This window comes from Balaenoptera musculus, chromosome 2, assembly GCF_009873245.2.
Source record: "Balaenoptera musculus isolate JJ_BM4_2016_0621 chromosome 2, mBalMus1.pri.v3, whole genome shotgun sequence".
Lineage (NCBI taxonomy): Eukaryota > Metazoa > Chordata > Mammalia > Artiodactyla > Balaenopteridae > Balaenoptera > Balaenoptera musculus.
This window is the reverse complement of record NC_045786.1, coordinates 87,790,725-87,816,915: the sequence shown is the minus strand read 5'-3', so window position 1 is coordinate 87,816,915 and position 26,191 is coordinate 87,790,725. Positions and strand designations below refer to the sequence as shown.

The 26,191-nt window shown below is 40.9% G+C and overlaps 1 protein-coding gene across 2 annotated transcripts in view; it reads left to right on the top strand.

Annotated features, from left to right (window-relative positions):
* Nucleotides 1-26,191, top strand: part of SLC28A2 (solute carrier family 28 member 2) — an 82,028-nt gene that overhangs the window by 38,232 nt on the left and 17,605 nt on the right. For both annotated transcript variants that reach the window (XR_005018594.1, XM_036841688.1), the window contains exons 4-9: nt 5,264-5,355; nt 5,490-5,584; nt 21,497-21,588; nt 22,675-22,858; nt 25,043-25,184; nt 25,816-25,929. Coding sequence is in view for 1 of the 2 variants with exons in the window: in XM_036841688.1 (XP_036697583.1) it covers nt 5,264-5,355; nt 5,490-5,584; nt 21,497-21,588; nt 22,675-22,858; nt 25,043-25,184; nt 25,816-25,929 (719 nt within the window). In the remaining variant the exon portion in view is untranslated. The remainder of the gene's footprint in view (nt 1-5,263; nt 5,356-5,489; nt 5,585-21,496; nt 21,589-22,674; nt 22,859-25,042; nt 25,185-25,815; nt 25,930-26,191) is intronic.

Sequence of the window (26,191 nt, the reverse complement as noted above, 5' to 3'; positions counted from 1 at the left end):
AGATAGGGTAGAAATAGACTGACTTGATTCTGTTGAGCCTTTGTTTTATGTTTGTCATTTCGGCTTTGTCTTTCCCCTAGGGCATAGTGTTTATTCTTAAGGCATGTTTCTTATTACTAGGCTATGGCCCCTTTAGGGTCTCAATAGAAAGCCTGATGTGTTTATCAAGGTCCAAAACAAACACTTGTCTCTCCAGTACCACACAGTTGCTGAAATCTCTGCTCATGTCTTTTTTTTTTTTAATATATTTATTTTATTTATTTATTTTCGGCTGTGTTTGGTCTTCATTGCTGCGCGTGGGCTTTCTCTAGTTGCAGTGAGCGGGGGCTACTCTTCGTTGTGGTGCCCAGGCTTCTCATTGAGCTGGCTTCTCTTTGTTGGGGAGCACAGGCTCTAGGGGCACGGGCTTCAGTAGTTGTGGCACGTGGGCTCAGTAGTTGTGGCTCGTGGGCTCTAGAGCGCAGGCTCAGTAGTGGTGGCGCATGGGCTTAGTTGCTCCGCGGCATGTGGGATCTTCCCTGACCAGGGCTCAAACTCATGTCCCCTGCATTGGCAGGCGGATTCTTAACCACTGCGCCACCAGGGAAGTCCGTCTGCTCAGGTCTTTCAGCACTCCAGATACTGTTTTTCACTGAGTTTCTTGGTGTCTTGTTCTGAGCATCTAAAATTTTTGAGTTGGCCAATGACTTTGAAATTGGTTGCAGGTTTTTAGGCTCCTTCTTCATTGTTCTCTTTTAATGATTTTTTTCCTCCAAAAAGACTGCTTGAGCATTATTTCTCTGCATTGTGATTTGAAAAATAAAATGCCCTCAGAAAAAGAGCTAGGATGAATGTGGAACTCAACTGGTATGCTTCCCTTCTCTCAAGGATCAAAAACCTTCAAGTCCTGCTTCCATTGGTTGCTCTGCAGTGCTTTCATCTGTTGATTTATATATTTGTCTAGCCTTTTTAGTTGTTCTCAGCAGGAGGGTTAGTTAAATGTAAGTTACTTCATTAAGACCAAAATTGTAAGTTTCTATATGCTCTCTAGTTCCCCTTGTTTGTACTAGTAATCAAGGAGAGGTCAAAGCAGGAAGGATAAAATCATTTATTATTTATACCCTACTTATTTCCCAGATGGGTTTGTGGCAGGCCACCTGGTTTTCCAGGAGCAACCCCTAGACTTTAGGAGAGCTCTAAGGCCAAGCTTCCATGGAAATGACCATAGCTAGCCTCCTGTCCTGACTCTGCCCTAACCAGCTGTATGACTTTAGACAAATTGCTCGTTTTCTTTGAATATAATTTTCTCTGTACCTAAAATAGGATTAGTAGTTGACTTGCTTACAGGAATATTATGAGGATGAGCAGTGAAAGTACAGGAAAATCTTTTGAAAAACTGTAAAAGGCTGCAGAGACAGAAGCATCTCTTATGTTTCACCCTACAGCCCAGAAATAGCACAGAACCAGGAGTGAGGATCCCAGGATATTGGTTTGGCTTAGCCACTAACTAGCTGTTGACCCTGGGTAAATCATTTCATTCTTCCTGATCTGTACTTTGAGAGAGTTTATCAAACTGTAAATGATAAGAGAAAAAGAAAACATTTAAACAATGAAGCCCAAGCCTGTGAGCCAGCAGTTACTCCAGGGGAGGTATCAGCCAAATTAATTCTCTTCCTCTCCACAGTTGTGTGTTATCAACTGTACCTGCATTTAAAAGAAACTTGGATCTGCTGGAAAAGTGAGATGAGTGCTGTAGGCTGCATTTAGAAGATGAACATGGATTTTTCACACCTTCTAGAGGAAAAAGAAAGAGGGAAGAGGAAGGGCAAGAGAAGACAGATGTGATCACTGGCATCATTTCACCTGGACTGAATGCTAGGCTCTGTGCCTATAACTATACCTGGGCTTGACCCCAGAACTGGCAATTTTCTAAGGTAAAAATGAAAACAGAGATGAAGTGTGAGCTAGGATGAGTCAGAGAGACTTCACAGTCATACTGAGATTGTAATCAGATGTCAGCTTGAAAATATCTTTAATTTTCCTGAGTTTCTATAAGAATGTACAATAGTATACTACAACTGCAAGTTTACCTACTGTTTTTCAAATTCTTTTTCTGTATTCAATTACTTAATTTTCCTAATCATCTTGTCAAATGGCATTGGGCAATTAAGCAGGGCAGGAATAACAGAAGGGGCCCAGAGAGGCAAAATGAGTTGCTCTAGGTTGCAGAATATAACACACATTTACTCTGGTAGGGCTTTTATGTTTGTGTGTGTGTGTGCGCGCGCGTGCACGCATGGAGCTAGGTAAATAGAAATATGTTTTCCTATTTTGGTGATTGTTATCATCATCTACATACCCAATAATCTAAGCCAGAAATCTGTATTTGTTTGTTTCACTTATTTTACAAGTCTTTGTTGATTGCCTAATATTGTGGCAGGCCTTGAGCCTGGGGATACAGTGGTGAACAAGACAAAGAGCCTGTGCTTGATGAGATCATGGTCTACTGGGAGACAAGTAAGCATTCAGAGCACTAAATGCTCTGTAGACTTCTGCAAGAGCATGTTGCATTAGGGGTGTGGGGAAAGGGGTCTTAAGTCTCATCTGGAGGGAATCATGGAAAACTTCATTGAAGAGAGTAGCCTTGCAACAGAGACTTGAAGGTGGTGTAGGAATTTGCCAGGTAAGTAAATATGAGCAGGGTGTTGGAGGCAGAAGGAACAGCATCCACAAACAGTCACACAGGCACAAGGGAACATAACGTGTTTAGGGAACAACACACAGCTCAGTATTACTGGCAGGCAGGAGCAGGAAGAAAGTAGATCATTTTGAACAATTTTGAAGAATTAACTTCCTCCTTTCATTTACTCCCTTATGCCCAATTAGTCACCACATCCTGTAGATTTGTTTCCTTCTCTCCATCTGCTGCTTTGGTTAGAGAGCCTCGCCATGTCTGACCTGGACTATTGCTTTTGTCTCCTGACTGGTCTCCCTGTCCCCAGTGTGCATCCTTCCAATCCATTCTCCTCTTGCCTCCGCAGTTGGTTCCAAATAAGCCCAAACTTTTAGCCTGGCTTACAGAGCCCATCTCCATCTGGCACTTGACTGCATCTCCAGACTTATTTCTTGATAAACTACCACCGTCTCATTCACATTTCCCCCCTCCCTTCCTTAACTAATTTCTTACTTTATTTTGTCCCTCCTTCGTTAGTTTCTCAAAAATTTCCGTCTGTTCTTTAGCTATTTTTTTTTAACATCTTTGTTGGAGTATAATTGCTTTACAATGGTGTGTTAGTTTCTGCTTTATAACAAAGTGAATCAGATATACATATACATATATCCCCATGTCTCTTCCCTCTTGCATCTCCCTCCCTCCCACCCTCCCTATCCCACCCCTCTAGGTGGTCACAAAGCACTGAGCTGATCTCCCTGTGCTATGCGGCTGCTTCCCACTAGCTATCTATTTTACATTTGGTAGTGTATACATGTACATACCACTCTCTCACTTTGTCCCAGCTTACCCTTCCCCCTCCCCGTAACCTCAAGTCCATTCTCTAGTAGGTCTGCATCTTTAGCTATTTTTTACAGCCTCCTTAGTGTGTCAGGGAAGTCTTCACCTCTGTGCCTTTGTTTCAGTTTCTCCCTCTGGTGGTATATCTTTCCCCTTCTCCATCAGTGATTCCCTACTTACCTTTCAAAACTTTCCAGACTCAGGGCCAATGTTACCAACTCTGTAAAGCCTTTCTTGACACATGTCTTTCCTCACTGATTTGTAATTCCTTCATGGCAGAGGCAATATCCCATTCATCTTTGTGTCCTCAGCACCCAAAACTGTGCCTGGGTGATGGTGAATACTTAACAAATATTTGTTAAATGGATTAGTTAGTAAAAGACTTCCTAGCAGTCATTTAGATTTGAATCATGTACAGTCCTTCATTCTTTTGTTTTCTAGCAACTGTCGTTCCCGTACAAAATGATGCTAAGTTTTCTGAGTACAGAGCTCCTTCTCTTATTTTTCTTCTCCATACTACCCCGTGCCTAGTTCTGTGCTGGGCAACGCTCCTGCTGATGTGCCTGTTAGGAATTCCTGCAGAATTCTTAGACCTGACCCTGCAAAATAGTCTTTAGAACATATAAATATTTAACTTGAGAGTTGCACTCCTCCTCTACAGAGAAGGGCAGGCACAGCAAAGGAGGGCCCAGGGCAAAATGGGCCAATCAGGAAATCCCTCTCTCTCATCTCCAGCCCATCCCTTCAGAGTCAAGGTCTCGTGGAGCTGAGTTTTTCTTTCTGTCCTTCACTGAGGCAGCAGAGGAATCCTACAAACTGGAGTAAGTAATGGTCTTGGAGGAGGGCAGGAACTTGATTTGCTAGATTTCTTAATTGATCATATTTAGACCAAATTCAATTAGTTCTGTGCCTATACAGGAAAGCCCTGATTTAAAAAACAAAAGTTGTTTGTTTATGTATGTTTAATAAAATATTTAAATGGTTGAAGAGATCACAGTAAAAAACAAAAACAAAAAAACAATTCCATAAAATTGAAGGAAAATTTCTACAAAGTAAAAAAAATCTCAGATGAACCTATATTATAACTTTGAATGTTTATCTATTAAGGTTGCTTGTAGTGAGGCTAAAGTGTTTGTTTCTTTATTCTCTCATTTTGTTTTAAAACTTTCTTTACTGGAGATAATGAACATTCATACTGATTATTCTACGTGTAGGTTTCTTTTATTTATCTCATGAGGTACTCTCTTAGATGCTCCAAAAACAATTCTCATGCTACATTATAGTCAGGAACTGGAAAGTCTGTTAATCTTGGTTTCTCAGTAATAGGTTGGGGGCTGTGGTCTTCCCAGCCCTCTGCCTTCTTGTTTTCTTCTCACTCAGCACAGCTCAGTGGGGACACCTGGAGGCTAACGGGAGTAGTTGCCCTCTAACCATTCCTTAAGGGGACTGAAGAGGGTCCTTTTTAGTCCAGGTCCTGGAGCCCTGGGTGAGCCACTGATTCATTTCAGTTCCCTTGCCCTTCATTTCTCTTTTCCTATCTAATTTCTCCTTCCTTTGCTATTCACAATAGGAAGTAGAAGTCTGTATTTCATTGTTTATTATTTTAGAATTATGTTTCCAATTTTCTCAATTCTCAGTTCTTAAACAAATCAACTAAATCTCTAAATATTTTTAGTTTTGTTTTCCTGTGGGTAACTGGCCCTAAAAGTTCTATCCGGCCCCATATTATAGAACAACTAATCTTTCAGCCTTGGGTCTGAATTTGTTTTTCAGGAGAACAGGAGATGGAGAAAACAAATGGGAGAGAGGGCATTGCTCTGTCCACAGTGGAGACTGGCATAGAGAACCCAGGGCTGGAGCTCACGGTAACTCACCAGTTTAGTTTCTGCACATCTCTGTGGGCTGATGCATGGCCTCATGTAGGGTCTTTGGTTGCTCGCAATCCCTATCACCCCTGGCAGGGCCTTATGACTGACCTCAACTCTACCTGTGCTTACAGGAAGAAGGAATAAATCCTGAGAGAAGCAGGAAGACTGAAGAGCAAGGACACAGCCTTGGGGATGGATTGGAACCTCCCACTCAACAGAGGTACAGGTGTTCTGGCATTGATTCAGTTAAGGCCTAGGGTTGGCTAGTATGGTTGGTGGACTCAGAAGAGGTCAAACTTGCCCTGTTCTCAGGAGCTTATGATCTTGTTGTCGAAATAAGACTCACAGCCACCTGCTGTTACCAAGTGCACATATACATTTTTATGTAATTAATTGTTACATAAATCTGTGCCATAAGTAATGAGTTCAGCGATATCAGTGTTGGTTGGACCGGCAACAAAAGAACAAAAATGAGAATAACAACAACTAACATTTATTGAGTACTTACTATTGTGCAGAATGCTTTATGAAATTAATTCATTTAATTTTCATGCCAACAGGTGGGTACTAATTTTAGTCCCCTTTTTCAATTAGAAAATTGAGGCTTAGATATTAACTTACCCATATAATTTTTTTTAAATAGCTCTTTTGGAATACTCAGATTTGGGGATGAGGAGAAAGAGAAATCAGAAATTTAAAAAGATGGAGAAGGACCCACCAAAAGAGATAATAGAGAAAGGTAAAAAGTACAGTCTTGAAAGTCAAAAGAGAAGAAAGTGTCAAGAATAAAGGTACAATCAATCCACAATGTTCTGTGTATCAGGAGACAAGGAAGGAGAAAAATCTCTGAATTTGGTCATGGTCATAGTCGCAGAAGTAATGTCTATAGAAGTTGTTGGGGTAAAATAGGTCAGATGGAAGCCGTGTTCCACGGTGTGGAAAAGAGTCTGGGTATTTATAAAAAAGTGCAGAAGTCATACGTTGAGAAGCTTAGAAGAGGATATTGGATAGTTTCTAAAGAGAATATATGGATATATGGATATGTGTTTTTTTTTTCTTTTTTGGCTGTGTGGTGTCTTCATTGCTGCACGCGGGCTTTCTCTAGTTGCAGCGAGCGGGCACTATTCTTCGTTGTGGTGCGCAGGCTTCTCATTGTGGTGGCTTCTCTTGTTGTGGAGCATGGGCTCTAGGTGCGCGGGCCTCAGTAGTTGTGGCATGTAGGCTTCAGTAGTTGTGGCACACGGGCTTAGTTGCTCCGCGGCATGAGGGATCTTCCCGGACCAGGGCTCGAACCCATGTCCCCTGCATGGGTAGGCGGATTCTTAACCACTGCGCCACCAGGGAAGTCCTGGATATGCGTTTTCTTCTCTTTATTTTTAGGAATTAACTAAGTGACTTCATAGAGAAAACAAGCTTAACTTTTTAAATTCTATTTTCTTCTCCAGAATTTCACGTCTATATACAAATTGATATATATCAATGTGGACATTACTACTTTGTATTTTTGTTTTTCCACTTACTTTATACATCACATTTCTATGAACTGACAGTAAGCTTTCTATAAATTTTTCATGCTTACATAATATTTCATACTTTGCTTAGCAATATAGTGGTTAATGTGAATTCTAGAATCAGACTGCTTAGGTCTATATATGAACTCTACCCAGTGATGTGCTGGTAAATGTTTAAGAATTGGCTCTCCAAGAGTAGTTTTGCCATGAATATTGGTTCATATTTTTGCTCGCCTTAGTGAGTAAGACCCTGGGTTGGCAAACTTTTCCTGTAAAGGGCCTGATAGTAAATATTTTAGGCTTTTCAGGCCATAGGGTCTCTGCCACAGCTACTCAACGGTACCATTTTAGTGGGAAAGCAGCCACAGATGATATTAAACAAATGGGCATGGCTGAGTTCTTAAAACTTTCTTTATAAAAACAAGGATGGACTGGCCCACAGACCATAGTTTGCCGCTTCTTGATCTAGACAAAATAATAAATCAACCTTTGATTTGTAGCATTTGCCTGTAGTATAAATACTCTCAACATGGCTTATTTCAAGCTACCAATGGGATGTCATTGAATGTGGAGTTGGGAAGAGATGGGCAATGGCACATCATTACATAAGATTTCCACCATACACACAGAAGAGAGACCCTTAAGAGCCTAGGTAACAGTAAAGTGTAGCAAAATAATTAGGAGTTGTCCTGAGATTTATGACCTGTCTTGTTATAAACCAGAAGCTTGGTGTCATAGTTATGGCATATTAGTCAGCCTCTGCCTCTTCCAGTAGCGTCAGGGCCTCCTGCTTTGCACCTGCCATGCTGTGGCTCAGCTTCCAGTGACATGTCCTGGTGTGCCTGGCGGTTGTTGAGACAGTGGTCAGGCTACCTATAGATTAAAGCCTATTTAAACACAGTGCTGTGTCTTTCTCTATTAAACTTAAACCTTCTGACTTATGTGGAGCCTTTAGAAGATTGTTTGATAATTGGTTTATATTTAGCCCAGTGACTGTGCTGGGCATAGAAAAGACAGAGTATAGATCCACCTTAAAGTGCCCCGCCCAAGTTAGGGAGTGGGTTCCATGAAGCTGTTGATCAGCTCTTGACTCTTCTAATACTGGGCTTAAATTTTTTTTTTAATTTCATTTTAAAAAATTGAAGTGTAGTTGATTTACAATGTTGGGCTTGAATTCTTATTCTATTTTATTTTTTTCTGGCTGCATTGCACAGCATGCGGGATCTTAGTTCCCCAACCAGGGATGGAACCCGTGTCCCCTGTAGTGGAAGGGTGGAGTCTTAACACTGGACCACTAGGGAAGTCTGTGGACCTTCCTACATTTTGTCAGGTTGCTGTTGGTATCTTAAACTGCTCTGATGTATAATTGTGTCCAGTTCCCTCAAATCTCATCAACTTTATGTTTTCTCAGATGAAAAATTTGTTACATAGATGTTAAATCATGCTTTAAAGTTATAACTTGCATTTCCTTTAATCCTAGTAAAGCTATACATTTTCCCCATTTAGTTTACTTTCTGTATTTCTGTGTGTGGTTTGCTTTCCTTCTTTTACCACCTATAGTAGAATCTGGATTTTGAAACTCAGTTTGTTTCTGCTGAACTATTCAAATAGCACCCATACAGATTCTTGTTTCCAGTCCTTCCCACTTGCTACACACCTATCTTATATAGATTCTACCAGAACTGCCTAAAGCATGACTCTGAACTGCCTTGTTCAAAAACCTCTATCATTCCCGACTGGTTGGCATTCAAGTCTTCCCCACTCCTCCTGCTCTCCAACCATGGTTTGTACCTAACTTGACTTTCCAAAATTAACTCTTACAATTCCCTTTCTAATGCTCCTCTATGCATTAGAATTAACCCTCAATTGTTCCTTAAATATAACCTTTCATTTCCTGCCTCTGTGTCATGTTTTCCATCATTCCCTCTGAGTGAAATATCTTTTCATTTTACATCTTTCTGCCCAGATACAACATATCTTTTAAGGCCCACCTCAAGAGCAATCATGTCCATGATATTATCACAAATGGTCTTCCTCCTCCTCAATCTCACTGGCCGCAGTCCAAAGAGGCCCCTTCTTCCTCAAAACTCCCATAGCATTTCTATTTGATCTTCTCTAATAACACTTAAAAGTTTTGACACTGTGTTACAGATTTATATGTATATTGCATCCCCTAAACTGGACTGTAAATACATTGAGGGCAGGATCCATGTCTATTTCATCCTTTTATCTCCTATAGCACCTGGTACAATGCTTTACCCATAGTATATACTCAAAAATTCAAAAATATTCAGAGTTCAATAGGTACACTTTTGAAGTAGAATTGACAAGATTTGATGACTGATTAAGGCCAGCCATTCTCAGGACACATACTCATACCCCTGTCTTTATCCTTTCTTCTGTTCTTGGTTCCTCAGGATATCCTTAATCTGATTCTTCAGTGCAAACTATTTTAGCTTCTCTTTCTTTTCATTACTCTTTCTGAATTTAGCCATTTCTATAAAGCAATTTAGCAAAACATAAACATTTTAAAGAGAGTTCTTTCTGTTGTTGTTAGAATTCAAAAATGTATGGTGGTGGTGAGGGGTGTTTGTTTTAAAGAACTAGTGAACTTGAGCACATCTGATGGCTGAAAGAAGGAGCCAGGAGAGTCAAAGAAAGAAAAGGAATGGACAATAGAAGAGGATGGAGATAGTGAGATAAATAATTGTCAGATAAGCCCTTAGGAGTTGCAGGGAGGTGGAATTGAGATCAAGAGTTGGAGGATTTGCTTTGGTAAGCGGGAAGGCCAGTTTTCCCTAAGATTTAGAAACGAGGCTCAGAAGCTATTGGATCAGAGATGTGCTAAAGGATCTAGGGTGAGAGAGACTGAATTTCTGTAAAATAGAGGGTATACCTGCTGAAAGCAAAGGAAACTAGGCTTCATAAGAGCATCGCTCTCCCCCTCAGTCCCACAGACCCTCAGCCATATGCCCTTATGCCCCCACCACCACCCCCACAGTGATGCTAGGGTCCTGGGGCTGGCTTAGCAGGGAAGCATCCTGTCCTAAGTTTAGGTCTGGCTGACGGAAGGGCCAGTAGACCTGAGAAGGGCTCTTCTGCCCTAGAGGAAAAGAGTCATGTACTTTTTCCTAGCTTGTCTTCTAAATACTAGCTCTTCTGGTTCTTGATTTCAAGAAATGAAGAGATTGGATCATTAAAATTTTCTTTTCGTGAATGGTTTTTCATTCAAGCCAATTACCAGGAAAAAAAGGATAATGATCATGTACCAAATTAATAGTGCTTAAATCTTGCTGATTTCAGCTATAAATTCTTGTTCAAAGACAGGCCTAGTCTTTCACGTGGAGCCCAGTAAAGTCATCACAACTTAAAACAATTAAGTGGAACTTTGGTGCCAAACTGGACTGCCTGAGCCGTCTTCAGTGGTTTGGCACTTCACTTTGTTACATGTGGACTCACCTGCTTATTTACCTTTAGTAGTTGTTTTAAAACTTCTATTCTTTACAGATTCTCAACCCCATTTTTTCTTACCCATCCCCATCTCCACTGCTATATAATAGCTATACAGTCTCCACTGTATATAATCCAATATCATTCCTTTCTAAGAAGACTAAGTATTTTTGTTACTAAGACCCCCATTCATCACTTATAATTTTCTTGGTCTTTGTCCTCTTTTTTTTTTCCATTCTCTCAGAAAAAGAGCAGTCTCCCTCTTGCTTTTTAAAGCTAACCTTCCAGTCTCTGCTTTTTAATTGGCGTTTTTAGGCCATTTACATTTAAAGATTTAAATCTACCATCTTGCTATCTATGTGTGTGTGTGTGTGTGTGTGTGTGTATGTTTTTGTTTCGTTTTGTTTTGCTGCACTGTGTGGCATGTAGATCTTAGTTCCCTGACCAGGGATCGAACCCACGCCCCCTGCAGTGGAAGCATGGAGTCTTAACCACTGGACTGCCAGGGACGTCCCAGCTATTTATTTGTTTTTATTTGGCTCCACTGCTCTTTTCTTTTCTCAACATACCAAATTTATTTCTTCCACTGTTAACTTTCCCAGTCATCCATTAAGAACAGATTGTCTTTTCACTAGTTACCCAATATTACATTCCTCTCATCAATTAAAGTCACCCCATGCCACTGATTTTATGAAAGTTTTCTTAATGATAAAATTTAGGATTTGGGAAGCATTTATAATTTCATTTGTCACTCTTGGCTCCACAAAACAAAACTAGACAAAATAAAAAGTAAAGGCCCAATTCACAATCAATGAGAATTTAGCTCAGCTGTTTACCCAGATCCTTCCTCTCATCTCTGGATTGCAACTAAATGTAATTTTTAAAGTTGAAATATGTTTGACATATAACATTCTGCAAAGATAAGGTGTACAACATGTTAATTTGATATACTTATATTTGTAATATGATTGCCACTGTAGCAATAGCTAGCACCTTTATCATGTTACATAATGATCATTTCTTTTTAGTAGTTGGACTCAAGTTCTAGCCTCTTAGCAAGTTTGATGATTATAATACAATACTGTTATCTATATTCACTATACTGTGTATCAGTTCTCTAGGGCTTATTTACTACTTGTTGAAAGTTTGTACCCTTAACACCATCTGTCCTATCCCCTCACCACCCCATTCCTTGGTAACAACCATTTACTTTCTGTTTTTTAATGTTTGGCTTTTTTATTTTTAATTTATTTTATTATTATTATATTTTTGGCCATGCCACAAGGCTTGCAGGATCTTAGTTCCCCAACCAGGGATTGAACCAGGGCCCCGGCAGTGAAAGTGCCAAATCTTAACCACTGGACCACCAGGGAATTCCCGAGTTTGGCTTTTTTATAGATTCCACATATAAGTGAGATCATACAGTACTTGTCTTTCTTTCTCTGACTTACCTCATTTAGCATGATATTCTCAAGGTCCATCCATGTTGTTGAAAATAGCAGGATGTCCTTTTTTCTCATGGCTGAATAATATTCCATTGCATATATATATGCCACATCTTCTTTATATATTCATCCATTGATGGGCACTTAGATTGTTTCCATATCTTGGCTATTGTGAATAATGCTGCAGTAAACATGAGAGTGCATATATCTCTTTGATACCCTGTCTTCTTTTCTTTTGGGCATATACCAGAAGTGGAAATGCTGGGTCATATGGTAGATCTATTTTTAATTTTTTGAGGAAACACCATATTGTTTTATATAGTGGTTGAACCAATTTATATTCCCACCAACAGTGTATAAGTGTTTCCTTTTCTCCACATCCTGGCCAACACTTGTTATCTCTTGTCTCTTGATGATAGCCATTCAAACAGGTGTGAGGTGATATCTCATTGTGGTTTTGGTTTTTATTTCCCTAATGATTAGTGATGTTGAACATCTTCTCATGTACTCATTGGCCTTTTGGATATCTTCTTTGGAAAAAATGTCTTTTCAGTTCCTCTGTCCATTTTTAAATTGTATCTTTTGTTGTCATTGTTGTTATTGAGTTGTATGAGTTCTTTATGTATTTTGGATATTAACCCCTTATCCAGTATATGGTTTGCAAAAATTTTCTCCCATTACATAGGTTGCCTTTTATTTCATTAATTGTTTCTTTTGTTGTACAGAAGCTTTTGTTTTTTTTATTTTTGGCTGCATTATGTCTTTGTTGCTGCGCGCGGGCTTCCTCTAGTTGTGGTGAGCGGGGGCTACTCTTCATTGCGGTATGCGGGCTTCTCACTGCAGTGGCTTCTCTTGTTGCGGAGCACAGGCTCTAGGTGCACGGGCTTCAGTAGTTGTGGCACGTGGGCTCAGTAGTTGTGGCTTACGGGCTCTAGAGCTCAGGCTCAGTAGTTGTGGCGCATGGGCTTAGTTGCTCCGCGGCATGTGGGATCTTCCCAGACCAGGGCTGGAACCCATGTCCCCTGCATTGGCAGGCGGATTCTTAACCGCTGAGCCACCAGGGAAGTCCCGCTTTTAGGTTTGATATAGTCCCACTTGTTGACTTTTGCTATTGTTGTTTCTGCTTTCAGTTTCCTATCCATAAGAGTATTGCCAAGACCAATGTCAAGGAGCTTCCTCCCTGTGTTTTCTTCTAGGAATTTTATGGTATCGGGTCTTATGTTTAAGTTTTTGATTCATTTTGAGTTAATTTTTGTGATTGGTATAAAATAGGGGTCCAGTTTCATTGTTCTTTATGGGTTTATCGAGTTTTCCCAACACCATTTGTTTAAAGAGACTATCTTTTCCCCATTGGGTGTTCTTGGCTCCCTTGTCAAATATTACCTGACTGTATATGTGGGACTTTAAGTCTGGGCTGTCTATTCTATTCCATTGGTCTATGTGTCTTTTTATGCCTGTACCATACTGTTTTTATTACTATAGCTTTGTAGTATAGTTTGAAATCAGGACATTTGATACCTCTGGATTTGTTCTTTTTCTTCAGGATTGCTTCAGCTATTTGAGGTCTTTTGTGGTTCCATACAAATTTTCGGATTGTTTTTTTCTATTTCTGTGAAGAATGCCATTGGAGTTTTGATGGGGATTGTATTGAATCTATAGATGGCTTTGGGTTGTATGGACATTTTAACAATATTAATTTTTCTGATCCATAAACACAGATGTCTTCCATTGTTCTTTTTTTTTTTTAAATGCCTTTCCTCTTTAATACCCTTTCCTCTTTTTATGCCTTCTTTCAGATTAATTGAAAAAAATTTTTTTTTGGCTGTGCTGCACATCTTGCAGGATCTCAGTTCCCCAATCAGGAATTGAACCCGGGCCCTTGGCAGTAAAAGCATGGAGTCCTAACCACTGGACCACCAGGGAACTCCCTGAATATTTTTTTTTAATTTTTTTTAAGTTTATTTATTTATTTTTGGCTGTGTTGGGTGTTCGCCCCCGTGTGAGGGCTTTCTCTAGTTGCGGCGAGCGGGGGCCACTCCTCATTGCTGTGCGTGGGCCTCTCACTGTCGTGGCCTCTCTTGTTGCGGAGCACAGGCTCCAGACACGCAGGCTCAGCAGTTGTGGCTCACGGGCCCAGTTGCTCCGCGGCATGTGGGATCCTCCCAGACCAGGGCTCGAACCCGTGTCCCCTGCATTGGCAGGAGGACCCTCAACCACTGCGCCACCAGGGAAGCCCACCCTGAATATTTTTAAATGATTCCATTTTACCTCCTTTATTGGCTTATTAGGTATAACTCTTTCTTTTGCTATATTAGTGGTTGGTTTAGAGTTTGTAGTATATATTTTCTTTCTTTCTTTCTCTCTCTCTCTTTCCTTCCTTCCTTCCTTCCTTCTTTCTTTCTTTCCTATGCGGCATGTGGGATCTTAGTTCCCTCACCAGGGATGGAACTGGTGCCCCCTGCAGTGGAACCATGGAGTCTTAACCACTGGAGCACCAGGCAAGTCCCCCGTAGTGTATATTTTCAACTTATCAAGTCTACCTTCAAGTGATATTATACCCCTTGGCATATAGTATAAGAACCTTATAATAGTATACTTCTGTATGTCCTCTTCCAGCCTTTATATTACTCTTGTTTATGTTTATACATTTTACTTTCACATATGTTATAAACCCCATACTACAATATTATTATTTTTGTTTAAACATTAAGTTATCTTCCCATATGTTCCAACTTAAATATACCTGCACCTGCATGAATCCTTATCTTTTCCCCTCCTTATCAGAAAGCCTACTCTCCCTGAGTTTGAGGCCAACCTCTTTATCCATCTTCTTAATGCCACCCTTCTCCATCCCCTTCAACAGGGCCTCTTTCCCCTACCTCTTCAATTATTCCTTCCCTCAATCTATAAATATACTCAAGTTTCTTTCCTCAAAAATCAACCTTATCTCAAACTTGTGTAATCTTTTTCCTTCATGGCCAAGTTTCTTGGAAACGCGGGATTTCCTTGCTCTTTCCATTTTTCTCACCTCCCCATTCAATTTTCAGCCCAGTACAATCTAGTTTTCACCATCACTGCTCTGCTGAAAATCTTTTACTCAAGTGAGCAATGAAAACGTACTTACCAAGTCCAATGTACACACACTTTCACTGGGCATCTGCAGCATGACCCTTCTGACCCTTTCTTTCTGGAAACTCACTTATTGATTTTAATGGCACTATCCCCTCCTCATTCTTCTACCTCTCTGGATGTTCTTTCTTGTCTGTTGTTTTCCAGAGACTGTCATTCATCTTCTCTTCTCACTCCTACACTTAATGTCTTGATTCCTAAAGCCACATCTGAAGCCTGAATCTTTGTTCGAAGCTTCTGGCCTATATATCTAACCACTTACCAAACACCTTCATCTAGGTGTGACATACACACTTCAAATTAAACATTAAAACCAAATTTCTGTCAGCATGGGTTTGATACTTTTCTACTCAGTCAGGCCCTAGTCAGGCTGGGCTCTAGGCACACAAAGATAAATAAACTCACATTTCCTCCTCAGGTCTGTTCCTCCTCCTGTCTTTTCTATTTTGGTTCATGTTATCACCCTGACTGAGTCACTCACTGAAGGAACCTCATTTGTCATCCCAGTTTCCCTCCCCTTGATGTTGATCCTCTTTCTCAAACACCTATGCCTTTGTTACAAAGTTTTAAAAGAAGAGATTTTTAAAATCTTCTAAAGTGGAAATGGAAAATAATTTAAAATAATTCAATGCCTTAATGAAAAACTGATTAATGAATTAAAGTGGCCTAATGGAGATACAATTTCATGAGCAAAATTCAGCAAGGTTCATATGATTCTGAATAAAATGTTTATAATAAAAACATGAATTTCCTAATGAATTAAGAGATCCTGGCAACAGTCGTCAATGCTAACATCTCAAAAATAGAGACAGCCTGTGCCTCCTGATAAAAGCATGCAATGTCTCTGACACAGTCCTGCACACCCGCCTCCCCCCCTGAAAATGGAATCTGATCAGGTCTCTAACTCTACCTACAATTTATAGGAAATACAGGGGGAAGGAGTAACAGGTTCAACTGTACCGCAAGGATGCAATCATCAAAATGCAGCCTGGGGGAAACCTACAGAACAAACAACCTACTTTCCTCAACAAATAAAAGATGGCAGGACATTCAGATGGAAAGACACTTGAAAGAAGCTTCATCCGCTGCAACATATGGACCTTAAAAAGATCCAGATTCAAAACCCAAACTGTAAGAACAAAACTAACAAAGAACACTTATGAGAAAATCAGGGAAATCTGAACTCTGACTAGATAACTGATATTAAGGAATTAGTGTCATACTGTGATTAAATTGAAAATTAAACAACAAACAAACAAACAAACACCTATGCCATTCACCTCCTATCAGTCCTCCCCTGCACCTTCAGTTACTTCCATACTGGCCCCTAGCCCATCCCTCACCACCTGCCTCCAGAGTGATCTTTCTAAAAAATACATATATACTTATGTTATTACCTTGCTTAAATTCCTCAATGGGTCTCTGCTTTCTACAAGATAAAACTGAAATTCCTAAGCATGATATATAGTCTAAATGACCTGGCTTCTGTCTTCTTTGCATGCTTTCTTCCCACCATCCATCCACATGCTCCCTGCTTCTCAGCGACAGTAAATCATACTGTTCTTTCAAAATGCTTGGCTCACTCAAGTATGCTTTTCCTCCTCTAGAGGTAGCCCAGCCCTCTCTTCTAACTCCTTGAAACACATCCCCTTGGCAAACGCCTTCCCCTTTCCCTTTAGGATCAGTTCATCTGTCCTCTTCTTTGTGAAAGCTTCTTTGACATTCACAGGCACGGTTACCTGCTCCTTCTCCTCTACTCTCTTGGCAATTATAACTTTGGAATTCTGGAATGTTCCCTCTGGAATTCCAGTCTTTCATGTCTAATTAGAAGCCACATGGAGTAATGGAAAGATCTGGGGTTTAAATCCTAACTTTGCCAGCAGGCTCACTTTCCTTGCCTGTGAATATAATATTAACCCTGTGGTTTTGGAGGAGGATGATTGATGAGGTCTTGCAGTACCTGGTAAAAAGTGCTTACTAAATATTATCTGGTTTTTCTTTCCTTTAGAGGCAATTTTTTGAAAAAGTGGTCCATATATACTCACACTCACTCAATCCCCTGCAATTCCATTTTCATCCAGTCACTCTCCTGTAAATGGCTCTTTCAAACAGAACCAGTCACGTGTTCACGGCCATCTTCTCATTTGCTATACTACCTGATCTTACACATCACTGAATGTTGTTGACCTCTCCTCCTTTTTTTTTTTTAAATTATTATTATTTTTTTAAAAATGTATTTATTTTTGGCTACATTGGGTCTTCGTTGCTGCGCACAGGCTTTCTCTAGTTATGGCGAGCAGGGGCTACTCTTTGTTGCGGTGCGCGGGCTTCTCATTGTGGTGGCTTATCTTGCTGGGGAGCGTGGGATCTAGGCACACAGGCTTCAGTAGTTGTGGCACATGGGCTTGGTTGCTCTGTGGCATGTGGGATCTTCTTGGACCAGGGCTCGAACCCATGTCCCCTGCATTGGCAGGCGGATTCTTAACCACTGCGCCACCAGGGAAGCCCTCTCCTTCTTAAAGATCATTTCTCTTTTTCGCTTTTCCTCCTAGCTCTCCAACTGCTCCTACTAAGTCTGTTGTTTCTTCTGGCTGCCCTATCAGAGCAACAGTTCTTATTTCCTGGGAGGATGATGGTAAGCCTGGCAGGGACAGATGGGGATGGCAAGATAGGTGGGTGGGTGTGAACTGCACAGGTTACTGAGAGGGAGGTCTGGAAGGGCATCTTGGGCTGGACTAAGTTGCATGTCAGTGCACGTCTTGAGTGAAGAACTTTAGGCAGCCCATCCGTGCTGGGAACTCCTCCCCCCAACCCCTCCAGTTTTTGTTTTTGTTTTTTTTCTCTTTAGGGCCTCAGCCTGAATTCAACAGCTAAATGAGCCAGAGCTCCTTTGTCCTCAAATTCCTATTGAAATCGTTAAAAGAAGATGTAAATAGGGACAAATTGTGTCAGCATAGGAACTACATGATGAGCATTAATCATATACTAGAAACTAGAGAAAGTTTTGCTAAAAATGGAACTAAAGGGCTGGCCTGCAAAGGCCATTGGGGAAAGAGTCATGACTCTCCCTAATGAGAGAGAGCCTTACCTGGGGAGACTCTACTGTTTTTCAGAATCCCCGCTACCTCTAACCTGAAGGGATAAGAGTTGTGGAAGGAAGAAGTTGAGGCTGGGTAGAAGGGCCGGTTGGAAAACCCACTAACTAGGTCCCTCTTGTTTTTGTGGATCTTTGAATCTCTACTTTTAGTGTGAAGAAGATCTGACTTTTTATTGCACATCAAGCAGAGATTTGGGTCCTGTGTGGAGAGAGGGTTCTTTTCCAAGGCAACACATCCATCACAATTCAGCAGTTAAGCACCCGGCTGTGTTCTGGTTTAGGTTCCCTTCTCACTCTACCTGGGCTGATGGTTCTCAGAACTGGTCATCCCTCGGTGCACAGAGCCTCTGACTCCAATGTAGGTTTGCTGGCCACCATCTGATAGACTTTTCTCTTGCCTTCCCTGGTTTTCCAACTCCTTTTTGGCTTTCCACTTTGGTTTATTGATAAGCTTTTTGCTTCTCAATCACCATTCTCCCTTGAACACTTTTTGTAACTGTTCTTGAGCTCCTCTACAACACTATCCAGGAACCCTTGCCCATCCAGTTTTAAACCAGCTTTATACACACCTTTGAATCTGGCAAAGTGGTACCCAGTACAGTACCCACTGACCAGTTCTTCTTATGCTATCATCAAATGAAAATTTTGGACACCTTGAAAAGATTCTGGTCACTTCTACCTGGAGGCCCTTGCCCTTTACTCAGACTGTCATTTGGTACTGGGTTGACTCATTTTCTTTCTTCTAGTTCTTACTTCAAGCCAGGGCGAGCAAGGATTCACCCAGGGCCCCACTGTCAACAGTCACAGGAGATGGATTTTTTGAAAGCTATCTACGCCTTCCATTCTAACTGCTAAAAGATAGTACCCCAGACCCTGGGAATTTCCATAGGTTTGTCTCCTTTAGTTGGGGGAGTTTCCACAACTTGTGGAAAGGGTCACTGAGAAAATGCACGAACACCCTTACTGCTGGGCCTGACCTATAGTGACCACTAATGCTATGTTCAGCTAGCACAACCTATCATCCTTACCTTACTCTTTCCCATGCTGTCACTTGAGGCTGCAGGCAGTAAGCATGTAAGTGAGAGCATTACTATTAGTCCATATCTGCAAAGCCTTCCACACACATACCTGGAGAATTTATGAGTGGGTACAGACATCACAGCAAGTTATGGACAAGATATCAAGTGTCACCATCTACCAGACAGATTTTTTTTTTCTCAATTCAGCTTCTGAGTATAACACAGTTACTAACTCTCAAACTGAACCATTATGTAAAGAGCTTGGTTGTATTAGCAAGATCCTAGGCCAAGCAGGATGCCAGGATCATGAACACCCGTGCACATACCTCTATGCACTGCTTCTCAGTTGGTTTAAAAGGGTCTGAGAACATATATTCTCTTTTCCTTGGAATGTCCTGTATAATTTTTTTTTAATTTTAATTTTTTAAAGCAGATGTCCAGTTGTAAATTGGTATGCTAGGATCAGGTTGTTCATGGGTTTTACAGAAATGAGTGTTCTTCAGACTTCTGGTAGTACCCACTGATCTTTAGTTCCCAGGGAATGGTTGAATGTGGTCATGAGGTAATGGCAGAAACCTTTTCTAGGTATGTGGTTTATATTTATCCTGGACTAGTGAGTGTCCCCTCTAATTTTGCAATGGCTTTGCTGAACTGGCATTTGATTAGGTATGATTTTAAATCAGCTTCACCTAATAGATCCGTTTGGGTCCTAACAGGAACAGACGGAATACTTAAATTAGGATAATTAGAGAAGGGTTTATTTACAGAGGGGGTTTATTTACAGAGAGACCATTACAGGGATGTGTGCAAGATGTAGTGGAATCACAAGGAACAATAGTGCAAGAACCTGAGGCTAGAAGCAATGAACAGTTACTATTCCTAGGTCCAAAGGGACAAGATATAAGAGAACCCAGAAGGAGAGTCAGATAAAGAAGACTTCAATATGCTGACCTCAGTCTTTTCATACACTCTGATCTCCTTTTGGGTCCTCTTGGTAGAACCCAACTAGATAATCCAGAGGGTTATGTAATCCCACTGATGCAGTCCACATGGGTTAGAATCCCAGGGCACAGAGCAAGATGGAGAGTGGATCTGGAGGAGCAAACCAAGATATCTGGCACACATGGGAAGTCTAGGATTGAAATTACATTAGTTCCTTGATATACTTTGCAAATGATATTCCAAAGATATTGACATCCTTCAGGTACACTGACACCTCTAAGCAATGCTTTTTACTCACTACTTTCTCTGTTAAGCATGGAAAGGTAGCAGAGTTCTTGAGATCCTAAAGTGTCCTCTTGAATTGATAACTCAGGTGGTGATAAAGAATGTTTTCTCCTTTCTCGGATCACCTGTATCTGATAATACACACTCTACTCAACTAACACAGGGTTGGACTCCCTGAAGAAAGAAGAAATAAGGAGAAGGAGAGAGGATTGAAAAGAAAGGCTTTGTATAAAGAAGAGGGAGTGTGTTAGATGAGAGAGGTAGCAATGGAGAAAGAGCCATGGAAATCTGTGAGCTAAGTCCCCAGGGCATTTGGAGCTAGTGGTTGGTCCCAGCCCTGGCTAAGCTGTCCTGCCTCAGCATGATGGCCAACTGGGACCTTCTTGCTGGGCTCATCTTCTTTGGAGCTTCTAAGAGTTTGGAAATTAGAGCTTTTTGTTCATATGACTTCAGTGTGCTGAGGACATTTAAAAGTGGCAGAGACAGGTGAGCCTGGGGCCTAGGTAAGATGCAGCAAAGGAAGATGGTTAAGAGCTCAGATTCTGAAGCCAGACTGCCTGAGTTTACATTCTGTCTATGCTCCTTACAACTTCCATGACCTTGGGAAAGGTACTTCTCTGTTTTCCAGTTTCCACATCTGTAAAATGGGAATGATAATAGTAGCCATCTCAAGAGTTCTTATTAGGAGTCAATGAGTTAGTACTTTTAAACTTTTTAGAAAGAGTTCAGCACATAGAAAGCACTAGATAAATGTTTGATAAATTAAACTTGAAAAGTTCTACTTGCTGGGTACCTTCTCTCAGGCCCTCTCACCGAGGGATTCTTGAAGGTGGTAGTGTTTTCCATCCAGTCTGTCAATGCATGTCTGATTGACTGTTCAGGGTTATGGGTTTATGTGATTTTTATTTTCTCTCAGAAGGATAGGCCCTTTTCTGCATCTGGAAGCTGAGCAATCCCTCGTCCCTAGGGAACAGGAAGGAGTAGGTCCCGGTAGTCTCTCCCTGATGTGACCAGTGTTCCCTTCTGTGGTAGGAAATTACTGAGGATATTGCTAGTCCAGGTTGGGTAGGAGTGTTCTGACCTGCTGCCCATTGGCAAGGTTGACCTTGCCTTTTTGGCATCGCTAGAACACTACCTAACTTCCCCAGGATGAATTTCATTAAGAGAAAACTCTTCCTCTGGCCAGGCAATCTAAGTTCTGGGAATTGATATAAACGGGATGGAATAATTTTTGGATCTTAACTTTTGGATTCTCATCAGGAGGAACCTACAGCCTTTCACCAGGGCAAGAAGTTTCTGTAAGACACATGCTGGCTTGTTCAAGAAGATCCTGCTGAGCCTGTTGTGTTTGGGTAAGGTATTGAGGATCCACGGAAGTGAGAGACACAGTCGTTTTAGAAATGTGACCTTGTGTCAAGACTATTACTAGATGGAAAGCCACTTTATTCACAAGTTGATCTAAAGGGCTATGTGATGTGAAGATCTTAATTACTTGTAGGTGAGCTCTAATTTATAGAGTATTCACTTCTAGGAATAAGTAAGTAAGTTGCACTTCTGAGAATAAGCTATTTTTCAAAATGTACTATTTGATAGACTTAAATATGTCAGAGAATCTGGGCTTGTCTCTTTTTTAGTATCTTGATTAGATGAGGGGCATGGTTCTTGAAGTCTGTGAAAGAAACCTATAGTATGTTACTTATTTGCTGGTTTACTGGTGAGATCAATGATATAAAATATTTTTAAAAGATAGCAAACCTCGTGGGAATTCCCTGGCGGTCCAGTGGTTAGGACTCAGTGCTTTCAATGTTGGGGCCCGGGTTCGATCCCTGATTGGGGAACTAAGATCCTGCAAGCCGCGGGGCATGACCAAAAGAAAATAGATAGCAAACGTTTATTTAAAATATACCGTCAGTGACGTATGGGACTTTGATGTGAATATTAGAGGCAGCTGGGGTAGTGAGAACAAAAATTATATTTTGGGGTGAGTCAAGGGGCCATGGAATGAGAACCATATGGCTGTACCTCCTAGTAGTAGCCTTGTTTACATGGCTCTGCTGAAGAGGAAAGGTTAAAATGACTGGGGTTATAAAGTTTTGAGAAAAGATGACTTTTTAAGAGTATAAAGCTGGGTGCTGATCAAATCCACTTCCAGGGATAGAAAGAGAATATCAGATAAAATAGAAGGGAATGAGATTTTATCAGGGACAAGTGAAAATATGCAACATTCAAACTAAGTTGTTTCCTCCTTGGGATCCCCCAAGAAAACAGTTAGCCATCTATCCTGGCCTTGAGAATTGCAGCTCAGTCTGACAGGGCTGGGTGGTAAGGTCACTGGAGGGTTTTACCTGCCTTAAGTCCCAGACATTCATGACTAAATCTTCATTTGGTCCTAGGGGGCTCTGCCTTGCTGATCCTTACTCTGTACTTTCTCTTTTTAGCTTATGCTGCCTACTTCCTGGCAGCTTGCATCTTGAATTTCCATAGGGCACTGGCCTTGTTCGTCCTCACCTGTTTGGTGCTTTTAGTCCTGGTTCACCGCTTTCTGAAAAGGTTCTTTGGTGAAAAATTAACGAGATGTCTGAAGCCCCTTGAAAACTCCTGCCTGAAGCTTTGGATGAAATGGTAAGATAAGAATCTCAATATCCCTCATCCCACAACTTGTCTTAAATCCCAGTCCATTACCTTTTTCCTCCTTTGACGGTTCCTGAGCTGTCTCTCAGACCCTCCCCTGTACTTTACAAAACCAAGGCTCATACGGTATTTGTTTTTCTCTTTCTGACTTACTTCACTCTGTATGACAGGCTCTAGGTCCATCCACCTCACTACAAATAACTCAATTTCGTTTCTTTTTATGGCTGAGTAATATTCCATTGTATATATGTGCCACATCTTCTTTATCCATTCATCTGTTGATGGACACTTAGGTTGCTTCCATGTCCTGGCTATTGTAAATAGAGCTGGAATCTAAAAAAAAAAAAAAAAAAATAATGGTCATGAAGAACCTAGGGGCAAGACTGGAATAAAGATGCAGACCTACTAGAGAATGGACTTGAGGACACGGGGAGGGGGAAGGGTAAGCTGGGACAAAGTGAGAGAGTGGCATGGACATATATACACTACCAAATGTAAAATAGATAGCTAGTGGGAAGCAGCCGCATAGCACAGGGAGATCAGCTCGGTGCTTTGTGACCACCTAGAGAGGTGGGATAGGGAGGGTGGGAGGGAGGGAGACGCAAAAGGGAAGAGATATGGGGATATATGTATATGTATAACTGATTCACTTTGTTATAAAGCAGAAACTAACACACCATTGTAAAGCAATTATACTCCAATAAAGATGTTAAAAAAAAAAACAAAAAAAACCAAGGCTCAGCGAGCAAATAGCAGTGGGCGTCTGAGCACTGAACTTAGTCCAGTTTCTTATAGCCTCATGTCTCAATATTGCTAGGGGGTCGGAGGGGTTCCATTTCAGAGAAGAGTTTCAGTCTGTTTATTGTCAGGGCTGGTATCAGAAATGAGAAAAACCATACTCCTCTTCAATGAAGAAATCAAGGCAAAGAGGCTTATAGCAGCATTAAACTATCAAATTGATTTGGTGGTCATGTGTTTCTCCCTTAGTTCCCGGATACTTTTTGTGCTTTTTTTCCCTTTAGTCCTCCAGACTTCCTGCACCCACTGGTGTCTTATAATTCCCTGGAGTTTAAGGAGCAAACTCACTGTTCAGTGTATACTGAGCTGGATGCTACAGCAGCCACACCTCATCTAACTAACTGTGGCATGCACGTGTCCTTTGATCACACGCCTGGGGTGAGAGGATAACTTGCAGACTCTCTATATGTTCCACTTTTATGCCTTTTGTCCAATGGATGCACGGAAAATAGCTGTTCACGATGTTTGCAACAGCGATCATTTGGAGAAACACACCAGACTACAGCCTAAATTTTGGATCATTGATTTATTTGACATTGGAGAGATAGAGCGAAAGGACTTTCTTCATTAACAGGATGGATTCTGGAAGCCAGATTTATTTATTTATTTATTTTTTATGTTACTTTATTTTTTTAATTTTATTTTTAAATTTTTTATACAGCACGTTCTTATTAGTTATCCATGGAAGCCAGATTTAATTCACTTTGAGTTCACAGTGAGAACAGCTCCAAAATTCAACCCTGACCTGTGATCCCTTCTGTTGTCATCATTGTTGTTCCTACGGCATCTCAACGGACAATGTGCTCTTTTTGTTTTCTTTTCTTTTCATATGTGATTCACCTTCTAATTCTTCTCCCTTGAACTGAAATGACTCCAACACTCAGACACGAGGAGACTAGTTTATGTATTGATCAAGCATGTTTGGTACATCAAGGTACCACAGGGCACTAAGTAGTTGATTTGTGGCTTAGCGTTTACTCTTGCCCTTGGAGTCGTTGGAAATTGGGTGGAGATCCATGGGAGGACTTTTCCTCCTTCTTTTTAAAATATTTTGGTTATGCATTAGAACATTCTTAAAGAATAAGTCTTTATATCACATCTTACTGGTATGATAACTTGAAGAAAAGGAGGTCATGAGATTTATGTCCTCAGATTGGACTCTTTCAGCTTCATTCTGTGAGTAAAAGAGTTGAGGGGAGGGAAGAGGTGGTAACTGGGAAACCACCAGATGAATGATTCTAAAGATATGTCTCTGTGTCTAATCTATTGAGTTGTTTCATTTATCCTTGTGGTGAATTTCTATTTTTTAGAGGTAAAGTTAATGATTTCTTATTCACTCACTGATTTGATGACATGGTCTTGAAATTCCCTCTCCAGTGTGTTCGTGGGAGTCTTCTTGGTTGGCCTTATCCTGTGGCTGGTTCTAGACACAGCCCAAAGGCCAGAGCAGCTGATCTCCTTCACAGGAATCTGCATGTTCACCCTCATCCTCTTTGCCTGCTCCAAACACCACAGTGCAGTGAGTTTTGGGTATTGCAGGGTGGGCATAGTAATACCTAGCCAAGGACCATGTGTTACTAATTACAAAGTGCATGAGCCAAGTATTGATTACAAAGGCATAGAACTAAGTTCTTAACAATCTCTGGAATTTGCCCCTTTGACAATTTTGCTCCTAAGTGAAGTTTAAAGTTCTCACAGGCCCTAGACCATTTATTTTCAAACTGTAGGTTGTGACCCGTTCGTAAGCCTTGATATCAATTTTGTGGATCCAGGCCAGTGTTAAAGAAAAAACAAACAAAACAAAAAATAAAGAAGGAAAGAAAGAAAATAGAATACAATAGAGAATCAGCTCGCATTGTACATAGTAATATTAAAGTATTTGTTTATGATGCTTTTATATATTTGTGTGCGTGTGTCTGTGTGTGAGGTCTAACCTGTAGACATAGTTTTGAAAGCCACATAGACATATGTGGCTCTTTATATTACTACTGCCCTATTTCCCCCTGCTCCCTGTTCCATCTTACCCCAGATTTACTGTTAACATGCTAGGTTGGTTCCAGAGTACACGTACCCATGTTTAAAACCCCAGCCAGGTAATGAACAAGTCGGGTTTAGAGCTCACATTAGAATAACGTTCTTATTGGTCCCAGGTGTCCTGGAGGACAGTGCTTTGGGGCCTAGGTCTTCAGTTTGTCTTTGGGATCTTGGTCATCAGAACTGATCCTGGATTTAATGCATTTCAATGGCTGGGAAACCAGATTCAGGTATGAGAAATTGAATATGAGAGCTCTGGTCTTTTAGAACCCTAGAGAAAGGAGACTGGGGGAAAGCATGAGGAGATCAGGCTGTGTCTTGTTAGTGATGGTGGTGGGTGATCTGGTGGGAAAGGAGAGAGTATACTGGGGTACAACTAAGCATACAAATAAAGAGAACGGAACTGCTGAGTCCTCTGTCATTCAATGAGTAGCTCATAGTGACTTAGGCTGCTTCCCATGCTGTCAAAGGGAGGCCAACCTCAGTAGCAGC